The 17,745-nt window shown below is 40.6% G+C and overlaps 1 protein-coding gene across 1 annotated transcript in view; it reads right to left on the reverse strand.

The window, feature by feature from the left end:
* The window catches only part of tmem8b (transmembrane protein 8B), a 40,416-nt gene extending 25,394 nt beyond the window's left edge, over positions 1-15,022 (reverse strand). Inside the window, exons 1-6 of the mRNA XM_071483437.1 lie at positions 14,833-15,022; positions 9,806-9,995; positions 9,033-9,240; positions 5,340-5,473; positions 4,070-4,338; positions 1,197-1,579 (exon numbers count right to left, since the gene is read on the reverse strand). Coding sequence (XP_071339538.1) covers positions 1,197-1,579; positions 4,070-4,338; positions 5,340-5,473; positions 9,033-9,240; positions 9,806-9,995; positions 14,833-14,917 — 1,269 coding nt within the window. The 5' untranslated portion in view covers positions 14,918-15,022. The remainder of the gene's footprint in view (positions 1-1,196; positions 1,580-4,069; positions 4,339-5,339; positions 5,474-9,032; positions 9,241-9,805; positions 9,996-14,832) is intronic.
* Positions 15,023-17,745: the final 2,723 nt, after the last annotated feature.

The raw sequence follows: 17,745 nt of genomic DNA on the forward strand, positions 1-17,745 counted from the left end.
CAGAGGCTTGAATAATGGGAATTTTAATATGTGTGATTCTATAACCACAGGGCAACTCTGCTGATCGAAAGCTCTAAAACAACTTCTGTAAGGACCTTGTGGTGAGATTGTTTTGTTAACTGAATCTGCTGGAAAGGCGTATTTTTTCCTTGTTTTCAAGCTGTTTCCTCCTGTTTCCATCCTTTTTGCTAAGCTCGGGTACTGCATGCAAAATATGCCCTTGTCCAATGTCTTTTCTGAATGTAGAAAGATGAAAATGATATCAATCTAACTCCCTGGAAGACAACAAAAAAAAGCATATTTCCCAAAATGTCAGGATATTCCTTTGAACTGAGTAATCAAAGATATCTGTCAGGCTTTTATGCTTCCTCCTCTAGTTATTTCAACACTGGCTGGCTTGCTTTCTATTAGGAGTAAAATGTTCAGAAGTCCATCTGCCGGCTTGTAGCTCTCCAGTTCCTGGCTCCCTGTAGACCTCCTGAGCCACTGCAGGTGCATCCCTAATAACATTACTTTCTAAAGGACAGCTTAACAAAGACATACCAAATCCTGCTTGGCTGATTTTTTGCATTTTGTTCGCTCTCAATCAGAGACATATGTCACAATCCCAAACACTGGCGTCTGTTGGACTGAAAACTTTTTCAGCTCCCACAGAAAAGTCTGCAACCACACTAGCATCCATATTTAGCAGGCCAGCTCAGCCACACAGTCTGTGAGCCCAATTATTCACCCTTGCTTGCTGGGGATTTTCCCGTCACCAACTGCTGCATAGTTGCATTCATGATTACAGTCGGATCCTTTGCAATAGTAACGCACACTGCATGTGAGGGGAAAAGGTGGCAACAGAGCCCTGTCCAACATATTGAACCAAATGTCTGCAAGCATCCTTAAGCTGTCATTTTCCTGAAAGAATAGTGACGTTATAGCAAAGCCTCTAAACATTCAATCAAAGCTTTATTGACCAGTCCTTAATTTTTTGAAACACAAACTGAAGCTAAATATAGATACTTGAGCCTAATTGAAAACTTGTCTCAAGTTGTCAATGGACAATAAACATATTGTGCATGTGCTAATTGCTCATAATTAAAAATATAATCATGTTTTCCTGTATGTTAACCTAAGTAAACAAACTATTAACAGTATAAGTACTGTATATACTTTATATTTTGAGGCATATCATAACCTGAGGCACTCACCATGTTGAGCTTGAGCTCCATGTTGAGGACTCCTCCACTGTCTAAAACCGGCATCAGGTTGATGGCGAACACGGCGGCCCTGTCAGGTGGAATAGATATATTTGGACCGAAGAAGACATAGAAGTGCACAGAGAAGGTGTCCAGCTCATTGCGCAGAGTTGGACGGATGGGCCAGCACTTGTTAGTGTCGGCGGTGGGGGCGAGGTAAATAATGCTGTCCTCTGAGGTGTGCAGGTGACTGGCGTTCTGCGACAGGCTGGGCAGGGCCGCCACTGAGACCGTCTCAGACAGGGAGAAACCCATCGCCGTTCCAAAAGACTGAGGCATGTTCATGGAGGAGCTGGGCTGTGCCTGGTCCTTCGACAAATTGGGCTTGGAGCAATCTGTTCAGAAAAAATAAAGATGTGAAATTCCCAAAGGAAATCACTCAAATTGATTCCTGTGTGAGCTGAATATTGGGTTGTTGTGGAAGGTTTTAAAAAAATGCACCTTGTGTACCTGACATCTTGTGTAATATAATAATCCCTATCATTAAATCAAACAACCAATCCCCAGAAAATCTCAAACAAACAGGCAGTAACCAAGTCAGTTATTTTTGTTGAGTAATTATTCATGCTGAGCAACCAAGTCTTTTGCAAATGTTTGAAATTATCCCCTTTTGGCTGGCTTCCATAATGTAAACAGCAAGGTTCAGCACTGTACGCTGCTTTTTAATGAGACAAAGATTCACAGTAATTGCATTGTATGCTTTCACTCAACACAAAGCAACTCACAGCAAAATGGTCATTGATGGCAACTGGCAAAGTATCATCAAATACCACCATCCCCAAGGGTAAAGGATTTCAAAGGCTTTTCTGCCTCAGCCTCGTTTGCATAGTGTTGTCTCTGAAAAGGTTTGAAGTATTTTGATGTATATTCAGGCAGCTCAAGCATTCCTAAAAATACCAAAATACCACATACTGCAGGCTCCAGGCCAATGTAATTTTGGTAGAACCTATAAGTAAAATCTGTGTGAATTCAGTGAAGACCCAAATATATAGCACCAGTTTATGTATGTATATGTGTGGGTGGTTGGCAGAGCAGGGGGCTGTGTAAACATACTGTTTCATAACCAATTCATAAGCCAAAGAATTGGATTCTTTATGGTTTCATATAGAGCATAAGAAATAACATTCTTCAATGCTCAATCAGCTGTTCAGGGAGAGACGCCTGCAGTGAAAATACCGTATAAACAACAGTTATAAATAATCAAATGCAACCTAGTTCTACCACTCTTTGTCTAGCCGGCAACCCTGACACCTGTAAATTGGAGTGAATTCAAACAAGGGCTCATATTTCTGGGACTGTTCATAATAACTATAACCAATAATAGTGAGAAAGCATGAGGAAGTGTCTAGATGATCTTTTCCCTGAACCTGAGGTGTTCTTCAATTCAAATCCACAAAAGGTCAAGTAAGATCTGCCTGGCAGGCAGGAGGAGAGACAGAGTGTGAATAATTAGTGTCTGTGTTGCCATGGTGACAAAGTGCACTGTACAGTGTCAAACAGAGGGAGGGAATCGCTACATGGGAGCGGACTTCCCACAGATTTGTGAGCCTTCCCTGCGGAGGGAGCATGAAGAATATCTCGGCACTCCACAACCCAAAAACAGCATGTAGCACTTAAGCGCGGTATCACTGGCCTCTTTGCCATCCCTTATGAATCGCCTCTGTTTGAGCTCCGGTCTTTTCCTCAACAAGCCTCTTGATGGTCCAGCTGTGTCTAGCCTCCCTTTTCCCAACCAACACATGTCAAAAATTCAATTTCGGCAACATGTATCTGTAAGAAGCTCGAGCCTCTTGGACACATTTTTGTTTATTTTTTTGCTTTGATGCAAAGACAAATTTACACCTAACAATTAGCCCTTTTTTTTCCAAGAGTGCCTTTGGAAACTGAAAGCCACAATTCTTTATACTCTGACTGCATAATTTTGGATATTGGATATGATATCCTGCCAAAATCCACCCTGAGCTTTTGTTTAGTCTAATTTATGAATTTTCAGGTCCACAGAAATCACCCTGGTACTGTCTAAATTACACTTCAAAGGCAGCAGGAGGAAAAATAATGAACAACACTGGAATCAGCTAAAAGACCTAAAAGATTACCGCAATAACATTATTATAATTAATTTGAAAATAATAAGTGAAATCCAACACATTACCTCTAACAAAATAATAAAATACATTTATTTGATTGACAAAATTGGTAAAAAAATACTCTCATTTAAAGAACAACCTATTCCTCGCAGTGTGAAAATCCCTGATGAAACCATGTAAGTAATAAGCTTAAGCAATGAACCCAATCACACAGTATGAAACGCTAAAAAGACATTGGTTTGAATTTCTGATCATTTTGATGTAATTTGTAAGCAATGTTACTGTATTTAGGATATTATTATTCATGTATGCAAACCACTGTATACAGATCACCTTTACTGTTAGTACTTAATGATGATGTAAGTGGTCGGATTATATCATGAATAAACTGAAATATATATTGGAGTATTGGTACCTTGATCGGAGAAAAATTACCAGTAGTAGTAGTTATGTTGATTAACGTTTGCAAACCTTAGTCAAATCTTGTGTCAACGACATCAGTCAGTTCTTTTGCTTCTATTACTGCTGTTCAGCCAACATCGACTTACTTTAAATGATATAATTTTCTAATTTACCTCTTCAAGCTGATTGAAATGAATAAATGAGGCCCTCTGTCTGCGTGGTCAGACTAATAATGTCTAATATTATTATAATAATTACTTTTTTTAAAATATATGAATACAAAATGAATATTGCTACTTTATTTTAGGAAGGTAAAAAGTAAATTAACACACTCACCTGTGACCTGCACCCCAATGCGGAAGTAGACGTCAGAGTTACTTAGATATCTCTCCACCAGGATGTAGTACCATTGTTCCCAGGCGGGAATGAGGGTGTCTAATTCACAAGGGTTCCACTCCCTGCAGTCGAGGGCACTTGAGTTATGCACCGGTGGCGCCCGCGCTCTTATCTTCAGCACCACAGGACAACTGTCGCTACTCTTGTTCTTGGTGCTGCAGTTTACCAGCTGAACCTTCACCTTTGATATATAATTGGGGATGAACACTCTGCACAAGCACACAGACACAGATAAGCACACACACGCACGCACGCACGCACACACACACACACACACACACACACACACACACACACACACACACACACACACACACACACACAGGAATGTTTTAGGCAGGAATAATACCAATGTGCTGTAAGCTATACATTATCCAGTATGCTATAGATCAGTATTGTACAGTATTTGCTGCTATGGTTTAAATCATATAGTTATTTTTATTGTAGCATATAAACCCATATCTTTCCCTAGCTGTTTCATCTGAATGAATAGTGCTACAAAGATTTAAAACACCTCCATCAACACCTCATCAGCTTAAAAAAAAAATCAATTGATTTATTATCTTGTTTTATTTTTATTATTATTATTATTATCCTCATATTTTCAGTTTAGTTTCCAGTTGGTTAGGTTTAGCAAAAGATCATGGTTTGGATTAAAATCACATTTTACAACATTAACGACACGTTAGAAAGATGATCTCCCATGTGACTCACTGAAGTGGTCCAGGAGAGACTAAAACCCGGGCATAAATAGCCACATTGGATAGCCACCCCGGGTGCAATTAACATTGTTGGCTACAGACACCTGAGTGCTTATCTCTGCCATGCTAAAATGTGTAAATAGCCGCACTGGTTATCAACCTCAGGTGCATATAATATTGTTGGATATGGATGTCTGGGTGCAAATAGCATCTGGAAAAAAAAATGTAATTGCTCTGCTCACAAGACTGATGTGACTTTTTGAGGAGTTAATAAAGTTGTTCAGACTATAAACTCACACTTGGAATTTGCATCTTTTTAAAATGAAAATGCAATATGCTTACACAGAACACTCTAGGAAAATCATGACTTCAGAGGCAGATGAGGAAGTGAACTGAGGAGATAGATTGTGCAAAAAAAAATAATTTTCTCTTCGATTAGATTAGGTATGCAATTTCAAAGCCAACCCATTCTGACTTTCAGTTTTTGGAAGCTCCGTTAAAAGACTTACTTATAAAGTGCAGATCTGTTGTGGATGGGGATCATCTGGTCGATGAAGTATCCCGGATAGAGCACAGAAATCCCAATTAGCCTCTGGACAATGAGCTGAGGTTGGAACAAATACTGGCACTCTTCAGACAGACCCTACAAAAGATATCACAGCAGTGGCTTAGATGGTATTTTAGTGGTTAACTCACCAATATTTCTTAAAGGCTGGTAAGGAGGAGATTAGATATCATTCAGAGTGGCTGAAAATTCCTAATGGACTGTGTGCATAAAGCCTGTCAGCTTCCTGGATTAATATCACTCTGTCCTCCCTCTGCCTGCCACACAGTGTAACATGCACCCGCTATTTCACTGGTGTTGTTCTGAACCATTAAATCTTGATGTGCATTACCCTGTGAGATGAGCCAAGCAGGCAGAATGGCTTAGAGCCAGCAGGCCGTGCATTGTTTCTACACATGATCTGCTGTAAAATTTGTTTTAAAAAGGAACGGGGGCAATTCTGCACCTGATTCAAAAGGACAGGTGTGAATGCCAAATGAGATTTTTCATTCCTGTCAACTGATCACTAACCCCTCCTGCTTGAGCCACAATTACAGTGGCATGTCATTAGTCCGGGAGCTGCTGAGGTGACCCTTTGATTTATAATGGCCTGTCAGTTGGACCAGCACATGTGTCTTGTAGGGCAAGTTGTGTTTTAATTAAGGCGCAACCAATATGGGCTTTTGACAGCCAATGTTTTTACACTATAAGTGCAGACAGCTTTTGATGGTGTTCAATCCCTTTAAATTTGACCATTTTGATGCCAAGAAAGATATAAGCATTAATTTGTTTTCCACAGAATTTCAGTCTTGGCAGGATGCTAACGCCTCTAAAACTCCTCTAAAGCCTCTGAACCTCATAAAGCCCCCTCCCCCCACTGACACCTTGACTAATTGCATTATTTTACCTTCTTCAGTCAGGATCACCTATTGAGACTGTGCAATTTTAAGAAAAACTCAGAGGAAAGTTTCCAGTTTATTAGGTACGCCTGAACCCATTGCAATAGTGCTGCAATAAATGCAACCTTATGTTCACAATTGAACTCTATGGTAATTTTTGAGTCTGCAGTTAGTGGTGTCGTATTGAAATTGAGTGAGCTTCTCATATTTTCAATACTCACATTGACACAAATTCACAAGACAGAAACAAAAACCTCTCAATATACTTGTAAGGCTCCAAAAGGAAGGATGCATTGAAGGAATAATACATTTGGATGGAAATCATGCCAATTTACAAAATAAACAAACAAACGAACAATTGAATTCACAGACTGTTGCCATATATTTGCAGTAACACACTAAGATCCATTGTACTGACAGTAGACAACGCTGCCTGGCCAATATCCAGCATTTAATAAAAGCTTAATATATACTGGCAAACCATTATGTCAAACTGTGATTTTAATGTTCATTATAAAACAGTAACATCTTTTTAAATAATGGATAAGTGAGAGAATAGTGAATGAAGAACATTTCTTCTATTGTAAGTGAAATGAAAGCTGTAAATTAAATTAGTTACCACTCCAGAATTGTGACCGATTATACAGAGATTTAGACTTTTTCAGTGAATTCCCATGCTATTACAGCCTAAAACTAACTAGCATCACTGTCACTCAGATACAAAACAAACTGGTTGCCCTACACTTTTTTGGTTGTACCAACCAACATCTAGAAGCACAAAGATGGTTGGATGGTCAGGTAAACATTTGATATCTTATACTCTAATCATTTCCCCTCAGTTTCCTCATTTACACTGGGCTTTTGATGATGTGTAATGACTTGATATGATGCACCTGCTCCTGATCTGGCAGGAAATAGACAGAGTGTCTGGACAGTATGCTTTTTATCCTCTCAAAGACATAATCAGGTCCGTGTACAGAGGTATACAGCTCAAATAATTCAAAGACCGTTAGGCCTGAATGAAATACATGTGCATTCATACAGAGAACAGAGACCCTCCAGTCTGGTTGTGAAAGGACAGAACATACAGCGTATCCTAATTGCAATTTCAGCAAGTCAAAGTACAGACAGACAACACAGTTTATCACTGCTTCTTTGTTTTTTTTTTTTTGTAAAAACATATACTGTGTGCTAAATTAAAATGGGATTGTTATAAATGCAGTGTGCATCCCCCCGTTCCGCTTGCAACGCTTCCCTCCATGTTTTCCTTCTGAACAGAAAACAGAAAATTGCTTCAGAAAGAAGAATTTGGAAAAGGTATGTTATTTATACAGTGTGTCATTGGAAGCAGATCACATTTTAGCCACAGCAGCCTCTATTCCCAGTGGCCCCCAGAGCAAACCAATTCTTTTGTACATGCAACGCTGATAGCAACTTTTGATGATATTTGTGATTGTTGTGTATTCCAGGTGCACTTTTGCCAGCCAGTGGAAACCACAAAGGAGGCACAACTGAACACCATGCCAGTGACAAATAAATTGCCTGAAATGGAAATCAGCAGGTGTTTATGCAGCCAAATAGGAGAACATGATGAGATGAAGAAAAACTCTCTGACGCTGTTCTGCCTCTTTAAACTCTGCAGCACAAACTGGAATATTAATCCCAGCAAATTCTTACATTATTTTTTTTATCATGATGGGGAGTTAAGTAACCATGAGGAGAATATTTTAGATGCAGATCTCATTGAATTTGCATTACATAACACATTAGCATAAATATGTCTCTGTTTTACCAGCCTCCATTTGTGAGAGATGTAGTGATTCAGCTCTGTTGTTGTGTTGGTCAGCCTGTCCACCACTTTGGTCCTGACTCAAATATCTCAACAACTACTGGATGGACTGTGATGACATTTCATACATACATGTCATGTATGTCCTCAGGGGGATGAATCATACTGACGTCGGTGATCCGCTGACTTGTAAAATAGTGCCACTGTGAGGTTGATTGCGATTTGTGATTTCGAGGGAACATACAGACAATTAGTGCAGCAGATTAAATGTATATATGGCTTCAGGCTGGAAGCTAGAAGGAGACTGAATGCCATGAAATTCAGATTACACATTTATATAATAACTTTAACTATTATTGTTTAGCACCTCATGTTTATTTGCTCTTGCAGATTTATTTCCGTCCTGCGACAGGCTGGGCCAATCACAAGCATTTATCTAAAATGTGGTGGGTTTGTTACGATGTTATGACAGAACAGCAGCGCTGAAGAATTTTCATTAACATCCAAGATGGCTGCCACTGATGTGGCGAGGTCTGTTGAATCTGACATTGCAACAGTCTTAAATGAACTAGTCAATATATTTTACCAAAGGGCCCTGTCTATCCAATTAGGTCCAGAGTCGTTTTGGTCTGTGACTGTTGATAACTCCCCTTGGAAATCGAAACTGAACTGAGAGGTTCCAGAGCCATTCACAAATGAAAATTGGTCTGGCGATGTCAGGCTACAGGTGTAACTGATCACATTCAGAACGACCACATATTCCAGTGTCCTGGTGTATGCTGGCTCATTGGGACACTTGATAGAACTGAGCCATCGCTATCAAAATTAGTTTCACTTGTGCTTTTCCTGCTATGGCAGGTCAAAATGTCTGCTGTGAGAAAGGTCTCGTGCAGTGCAAAGACAACCCACCAATTCAAATTTTAATATGAAACTAATATGATGTCCATTTGTGATAAATGGCAAGGCTCACCTTGACTGAGATCTTGCCTTCATCCTTGGGTAAGTGTGCTGCTAGGAACCAGTCTCCAGGGAGCGGGCTGGTCACGTTAAACGCTCCTGTTGTCCGGTTTGGAAGAGTCCAGGTCAGGGTCACTGCAAAGGATCCTGGGACGACTGTGTCCCGAGGGAAGCGGGTGTACAGGGGGTTGATTACTGGTGGAGCCCCAGACCTGAAGTACCTATTAATCACAAAGGCAAGATCCAATCCCTGTTATGGCTTAATATTTTCATAAAGGACAGATGCATCTGCCAAATATGAAATTCATCCATAGGAACAGCTGACAACATGAACACAGATGGCACCTTCTTTTTAAAATTTGAAGGATTTAAGTCTGGAACATTAATAATAAAACCCACTCCTACATATCTGAATGCAATAATCACATCACTCCCAACATCACGGGAACACAGAACAGTCACCTGAGATACAGGCTTTCATGACAAACCCTGATAATGATAAAAAACTGACAGGCAAAAAATTAAAAGCTAAAAGCAGATAATTACTTTTACAGTAGTTGATCTGTATGACGAGGCTGCCACTGCTCAGGGTTAAGGGGCTGCTGTAACCTTGTTCCACAAAGGTAAAATAAATAAGATGCATATTATTATCTATTTATTCTCTACCGAAGGAGTAGACTTCAGCTTCTAAGTGTAACTTCAGCAAAAGAAAAACAAAAGAAAGGCTTTAAGCTGAACCCAAGCAACTTCAGAAAGAAGGTTGTTGTGACAAACTCATTGTCTTACACAGTCACATTGCGGTTTGGGCAGCTGTCTCCAAATGTGCCCCCTTGCTCCTTGAAGGTGATGAGGTTCCATACGGCCATCATGGTGTCGTCAGGCACATTGAAGTGGAACAGTTCCACACTGGCGAAGGAGTTGAAAGCATTCAGTTTACGAGGCGTGCGGGTGAAGTATTCAGTCACAAAAAGGCAATCTGTAGGGAGCAGAAGCAGAGGAAAGTGTCCCTGAATATTGGTGAGGATGAACACGTGAGATATCCTCGTTTCGAAAATTAAAGAGCAACCTCCATTTGATCAACAAAACAAAAAAAAGAAAGCCATGCTAGCAGCTGAGAGGCAGCATCTTGGCACAACACTGCTTTCAGCTAAATGCTAACGTCCACATGCTGAGATGCTCACAGTAACATGCTGATGTAAATGGTATAACGTTGACCATGTTTACCATCTTGGTTTAGCGTGTTAGCTTGCTGAAATGTTCACAGGGACAATGCTACCATGCAGTTGATAAGCTAGTATGATGTATACCATGATTACCATCTTTGTGTAGTATTTTAGTATGCTAACATTTGCTAATTTGCACGACATACAAAGTACATACATGAACCAAAGTATTGGACAAATTGAAATTTTGACCTGATGATGGCACTGAGTGAAAAGTCAAAGGATCATCAGAGTAATTAGCAATCATCCCCTGGGGACCATGAGTGTCTGTACCAGATTTTGCGCCAATCCATGTAGTAGATCTTGAGATATTTCACAAGATAAGTGAAAAAACTGACCTACGGGCTAGATCAAAAAACATGGGAGCATCAAAGTCTTTAGAAATCATCCTCTGGGGACCATGACACCTGTACAAAATTTCATGGAAAAACACCCTATAGAGGGTTCAAGCTAATCTTTATCATGGGGGCAATTTGTTGCACAGCCAGCAGTAAATAAATACAGTAAATACAGTAATCACAAACACCAACCTACACTCAAACATTTAACACAAAAGACAAAGACCGATGGTAGCAGGGACAAATTATTTTTTAGATGTCGAGAGATTTGTACTGAACATTTGCTTATAAAGACAGAATCCCGACTAAAAACATTCCCTGATTTTGCAGCACTGTGATTCCTGTAAGCAGAACAGAAGCATGAGAAGTCTCTGTGTCTTAAGTCCATAATGACAAGCTTTTCCTCAAAGCCAGAAAACTGCTTGTAGAGAGCTACATCATCTAAATGTGTAATCTCAGACTTTAACTCCTTTTAAAGCAGCGGAGGGAGATGCATGTATGCGGGCTCACTCACGTCCTGCATAATGTCAAATCCTTGGATTACATCCACCCAAGGCTCTGCATATAAAAGAGGCAGAACAAGTGACAGGTGTAATCTGCCATATTACCTACATGAGCTGGGCTGGGCGAGGGAGCACACCCAGCAGGTGGGCAAAATCTGGGGGAAATAGTGTGTGTGAGTCAGTTAATTGCTCTACTAGAAGATATTGCATCTCTTCAATAAGTGTTATCATAGACACAAAGAAAGCAGCTGTTTTACATGAGAACAATGTGCAGGCGCCTTGATGTTTCACTGGAGGAGAATGTTTTCCGTTTGTGGCACACTCCCTTTGTGTTTGTGCATGGTAACCATTTCTACCATCCGTACTTGGAATACCTGTGATGTCTTTCCCTGCTTTCTTTCTTTCTTTCTTTCAAAGTATAATTCATCTCCCCTGCAATTTGTGCAAAAGTAGTATAAAATTTCACAACACTGTTTTGAGTATGCAAAAAAAAAAAAAAAAAAAAAAGCCTGCACTGCTAAAACAGCACAAGCCCAATTCATTTAGGAGTTGTAGCAGGAGACAGTGAGCACTGTACTAATGCTGTCATTTGCAGCTGCATGTTTTGCCATTGTTTCTGCTTTTCGCCTTGATGATGATAGGGAGTAAAGCAAACCAAGTGACCCTCAACGGTGACAAGGCGCAGAGGCGTGGATGCGTGAAGGAAGAGGTTTTCTTGGTTGTGCAGTGTGTTCTAATGTGTGTTAGTAAAAAGAGAAAAATGGCTCTGCTCGGCTCCTCTCCCCCACTCTATTGCCTGTCCTCAAAGCTTGCGCTGGCTCTCACCTATGGAGGCAATCTTGAATACTAAAAGCGCAGAATGAGGAGGCAGAAACTCAGAAGAATGAGGCAGTCTTACTGTCAAGAGCTAAAGCCTAACCCCATACAAAGCTCCCAGCCTTTTTCTGGTCTATCTGCATCATAAGTGAACCATCTTTACTCTAAAGTTCTCCTTTGCCCTTTTATTACAGGGATACCTGTGACTGAGGCTGAAGAACTGGTCATTTGTCACAGATTGAGGTGCTATAAACTTGCTGGACTGCAGAAAGCCTACCTAATGTACTGCCTGTATGATTACTAAGAAACTGAGAGAGTTTTTTGTAGCTTCAGCCAGGACCACTAAAAGTTAATGACATAGTTCTGCTCAGTCAGATAGATGTTTGAAAGGGAAAAAAGTCAGTCAGCTATGAGATGATTACCAGAGGTAGAAACTAGGAAAATCCAATTCCTGCTACATAAAATTATGTTTATTTGTCAGACTTTTCTCCAGTATTTGCATTTTTGTTTTTACATCTTCAGCATTCGAAAATTATTCAAATCATATTCAAATTATTCATCTGCTCGCAACTCAAAGACCTGCACCCTGTGGGATTTGAAAGGAGACGTTGCTTTGTAATAGGGGGTCACAAACAAGTTGGGGACCAATAGTCTAAATAGCTACATTTTGGTATGTGAAAATGCCAGGCAGAGATCACATAGCAAACTGCAGCTAGTTAATAAATCTGACATTGTGCATGACATTATTTTTGTTATTTGTAGTCATCTTTCTCCTGTCTGTATACACGTCTGCAAAGAATACTTTTCTTTTAGCTGCCACTTATGTCAATGGATTGTCAATATTCTGAAATTTCATAAATTTCATTGTGTAACTGTCACAGCCTCATTTGCCAGAATCACATTTATGATTCCTAATGTCTTGTAATGTTTAAGATACACATAGGTGGATTAAGTGACACTCAACTGAGGAGACATTTCAAACACCTCAGCACCTGAGATTGTTGAGACAAACTCAATTCATGACTGACACCCACACACCAATACATATCTGTATAGTGAAGTTTCATGTCTATTTTCAAACCTCCTGTATATGAAGATAAGATTTTGCAAAGGAAGTGTAGCCAAAAAAACAGCACAAGCCTCAGAGAGAGTCCAGCAGCCACACTCTATAACTGCACTTAATGTGAAGGTGTAAACATGCGAAAATACCTAAATATGCTTGTTTGTTTGCCAGATAAATAAAGACGTTTCATTTGAAGATGAAGGCAGCAGAGTGCTTATGGGATTTCTTACAGCACGGTTTCTGAATTCCGTAATCTCTTCAATGAGCACCTCCCAACCACTGTTTTACTCCGTTAGAGGCTTAATATAGACATAATCCTGCTTTTTGTCATCTCAACCACAGATTTATCCTTGAACGCTGAGCTGGATCATCTTTAAACTTTATTTTTTTGTGACAGCAAAGGTAAAGCCTGCTTTAAAATTACTCATCATCTTGTAGGATTTTAAAATCTTGAGCCATTTGTAACAACAGAATTTAGCATTAACAGGCAATCAATTCCCATTCCTGGTCCAACACACTCTATCCTCTGCTTCAGCCTGCTCACACCCACCAACAAGAACAAACGCCTCAAAAATCAAACACAGCCGTAAAGATGACTGGACCATCCACCTTCCGACAACCTCACAGATGTCGACACCAGAGCTTTCACACATGAAACATTCACAATTCACGCAAAATTCAACGTTCAGTGGATAAACTGCCTGTTCCAGCTGAGCATTAAGACGCTGAGCAGTCAAAAAAAAAAAGAAGAAAACATTCAGCTCTAAATGTTCTCATGAATAAACCCAAGTAAATCTTCATCACAATACTAATGTCCCAAGAAAGCGGGGGACAGAGGGTAAAGTGGTGAACTGAGCCTTCATCTTCGACCAAGTCAAAAGATTTACCAAAACTGATGGAGCAAAACAGCAACAAGTCTGTCAGGGGACTGCAACATCCTCAGACAGACCTTTCAGATCTTCCGTGACCGCAATCAGTACAGTGTGTGCTGTAGGTATGGATTCATCGCAGTCAGACAATTGAGCACTGAGGTGTTTTCTTTTTGCTTCACGGCTTTGTCTTGAAGCAGCAAAGATGTCTTGGTGAAAAACAGGAGAAAAACACTCTGCATGTCTGTCTGCATAAGATGTTTTTTTTTTTTTAAAAGGAAATAAATTTACAGAATGAATAGTAGTCTATTGTACTTTGGTCACATTTTATGATAAAGAGGAGCCTGGATTTAAGGGATTTTAAAGGTTTAAAGGCACATTGTCAAATTAAATCTGCTCATTTTCAATTTCAGTATTCAATTGGTTTACATAAAAAAAAAAACAGGGAATTACATGGTTTGACATTAATAAATCGCCCTATTGTGCGATGAATCTGGTCACATCTCTGCACTATGCCAGCGTGTCTTAACTTGTCTTTGCCTTGTTTAACAAAGCAAAACAACAACAAACAAAACATAGAAGGAAACCAGAGGCAACAACAACGAAAGCGTCCAGCCCGGTGTGTTTTCCTGTGGCCACATTGAGCCCTCAGGATCGCAGCCTCCAACCTATAGGAGCATCTGTCAAGTCAGTGTGTTGCATGCCATAATTAGCAGCAACCTTGCCCATGCGTCACGCAACTAAAGCCAGTCTGTTCTCCTGAAATTCGTTTTGTCGGTGGCCGAGACTAAGAGCAGCAGCAGCAGCAGCAGCAGCAGCAGCAGCAGCAGCTGTGGATGTTTAGTTTAAGGGGACTGAATTCAAACCGGGAGCGGGATGCGATCGCCGCTGCTGCCGCGGTGCTGGTGCTGGTGCTGGTATCTGAGAGGATTTCAGCACCCCGACAAAAGGAACAGCTCCCCGGGAATCAAAGCAGCGCACACCGAACGGAAAGCACTCACCTCCAAGAGCGCAGAGATAGGTGTAAACAAGCAAGAGGAGCCCCGGAGGGCTACATCCTGAGCCCAGGCGCTCCAGTTGCCACATCGTTAGAAGCCAAATATGTAGTGGAGGGCTACAGCCCGGGTGCAGTTCTCAGTCGCTGTGCTGGTCTACATTTTTTCAGATTTTTTTTTTTTTTTTTTTTTGCCAACGACCAGCTGTTTGTGCATGACGTAATGCAGACGACGACGGGACAGCGCCTCCTCTCTGGCTTTGATTTGACGACCTCAGTATGTCGAGTTATTTCATTGGACCTTCGGCCCTGTCAGTCCGGGGACGGTGCAGACGTCGAATGCACCACAAAGCTCGTCACTTCGGCGTCCGGACCGCCACACACACACACACACACACACACACAGGGGCCAGGTGAGGAGCACAGAGGCTGCAGCGTGTTCTCCTACAGGACGCGGGACAGAAAGTTGGGGGTGGGGGGGGGTCTGATACATCTGTATCTCTTCGAATATGCAGCTTCCTCTCCACTGCAGCGTATCTCCCTTGCAGATAAAACACATCTGTCCATGAATGATTTCTTTCTTTGTGTTAACCCCGTGTCCTCTGTAACAGCTCAAAAGCTCATTGTATTATCACCTTGTTACAGAGCATTACTTATCCTAATTTATCTGAATCCAATTTGAACATGATTTCTGATCTGATTTCAAGAATCTACAAGAATTGCATGCAGGTGTGTTTGGTTCTCTGTTCGTTTTACAACCATTTGAGGTCTAACTGGCCACAAACATAAAGTCACTACGACTGTAGGATAACATACATCTCTCTGTCTGTGACGTTTTGGCAAAACAGGAGGAACATATATTTGTTCACGAATGGCAAATTCACATGAACGTGAAGAACACGAAACGTTTTCTTCTTCGCTTTTTGGTCATTTCCTTTTTGTCCTTTCCTTAAATGTTCAAGTCCAGTTTGTGTCAAAGGGGTGGGAAAACAAAAACTAGTTGAAATTAAAATAAAAGGGTGTCAAAATTTGTTGCAAGTCAAAAACAAGGCATACATGGACCCCAGGAAGAGTGGCCACTGTTACTATAGTGGCTAATAGGGATCTAAATGAAACTAAATCTAATCCTTTCTCTCCTACATTAATGCACAACTAGAATTATGGCTTTGCGGCTGTAGGCTATGCCTATGGCAGGAAATGTGATCACATTCTCCCCTTTTGTTCCTGAGTTGCAGCACTGAATAATGGCCAGAAGTGTTTTTGCAGAACATTATGATGTCACAGTGAAGTTGACCTTTGACCTTTTGGATATAAAATGTCATCGTTTAATCATTATCCTATTAGACATTTGTGTTAAATTGTGTCATAATTAGTGTATGAATTTTCTGAGACATCACGTTCATGTAAATGGCACGTATGTACAGACTTAAAACATAACCTTTGCAGGCGCCGAGGCACAGATAGCTGAGCTGACTTTGAAATTTGAAAATCTCTCTCATGTACAGCAGGGGATGATGACTTACTGGGTAAAAAAATTGAATTTTTCACCAGCGTCTGCATCAGACAATAATCCATTTCCCACCAGGAACTGGACATTAAGACTGAGTCAAATTCTCAGTCATGATTATTTTTAGGCTGTGGGGTGACTCCAACATGAGTCACAACTGTCCAAGCAGATCTGTCAAAGAGAGAACGAGCTCCTGGATCAGGTTGGGTACGATTTATCTGACAGAAATTAACCATTAAACTGAACTGTTGGCACTGAATTAATGACATATGGCTAAGAGGTTAAATCATGCCACATTTCACATCCTAACAATTTGTTGCTGACCTTAAAAGAACCCAACACACTTATTTTTCAGGCAAATTAGTTTATAGTTAAGTCACCTAATCTGTAACCTAATTTCTGTATTTGAATGAATTTATAGGCACTTAACAGTCACAATGAGCCTCACAAAAACCACATGACTGGGCTGTTCTTTGATCTTTGCAGAGTAATTGGACAACTTTGAATCTTTATTGATCTATAAAGAAGGGAAATCTTCTTCCACTTACCCTCCTCCCAGGGACTCACTAAGAAGAGAATCCTACTCAAGACCAAAAGTTTTTATTTTGTTGTTTGAGTAAACTGAAGGAGTGCAGACTCTTACCAAAAGTCAACAGAATAATGTAAAAATGAGACAGGTTGTGAGAAGCGACCCTGAGTGAGACGTGCAGAGTATATAATGTTCCTGTCACTTTGATGAGGACATGAAACAATGCAGCGAGAAAATGCAACACACTGATAACTGACATACTGTTGGCAGCAGCCAAAGTTTACGCTGCGGCCTTCTTCAAAGTTTTTAAGCCTGATCCCCTGGATACCATGACCCACGAATAGCAACCCATCACGTCTGGATGGACTCGCTGTTAAATACTGCAACATTCAGCTCTGCTAGAATGCAGCTTCGTTGTGTCTGACTGAAACAGCCTGTAGTATCCTACTTTAGCTCCAGACATAACTTATAATGCAGAGATACTTGAAAGATGCACCGCATTCAATGGATTCCTAACACGAAAAGTCTTGTGAGCCTCTTCAAGTTTGGACGCAGTGCCTGCACATAGAGTAGCTGTTAATGTACCTGTCTGCGTGTCTGGCAACCTGTCCTGAAGAGCTTTTAATGCATACATCCTCTAAGGTGTGAAGAGTTGTACAACCTCAAAGCCAGAGTAGTCAAAAGCAGATGGAAAGCTTGCCAGATAGTCTGTTCACACAAAAGGACAACCTAACCCTTCTGTAAAAGCAGACCTGGAAGCCACCCAGTGAGCAATTATGAGTGTAATTAACAGCAGACGTGGTCAGCGAGAAAATTTTGACTGCAGAATTACAGAGTAGGTATGACCATAAACCAGTTTGGTTTCCCCATGACTGATCAACACA

Source organism: Trachinotus anak, unplaced genomic scaffold, assembly GCF_046630095.1.
Source record: "Trachinotus anak isolate AG129_WGS33_773 ecotype Australia unplaced genomic scaffold, CSIRO_AGI_Tana_v1 ptg000008l, whole genome shotgun sequence".
Taxonomy (NCBI): Eukaryota; Metazoa; Chordata; class Actinopteri; order Carangiformes; family Carangidae; genus Trachinotus; species Trachinotus anak.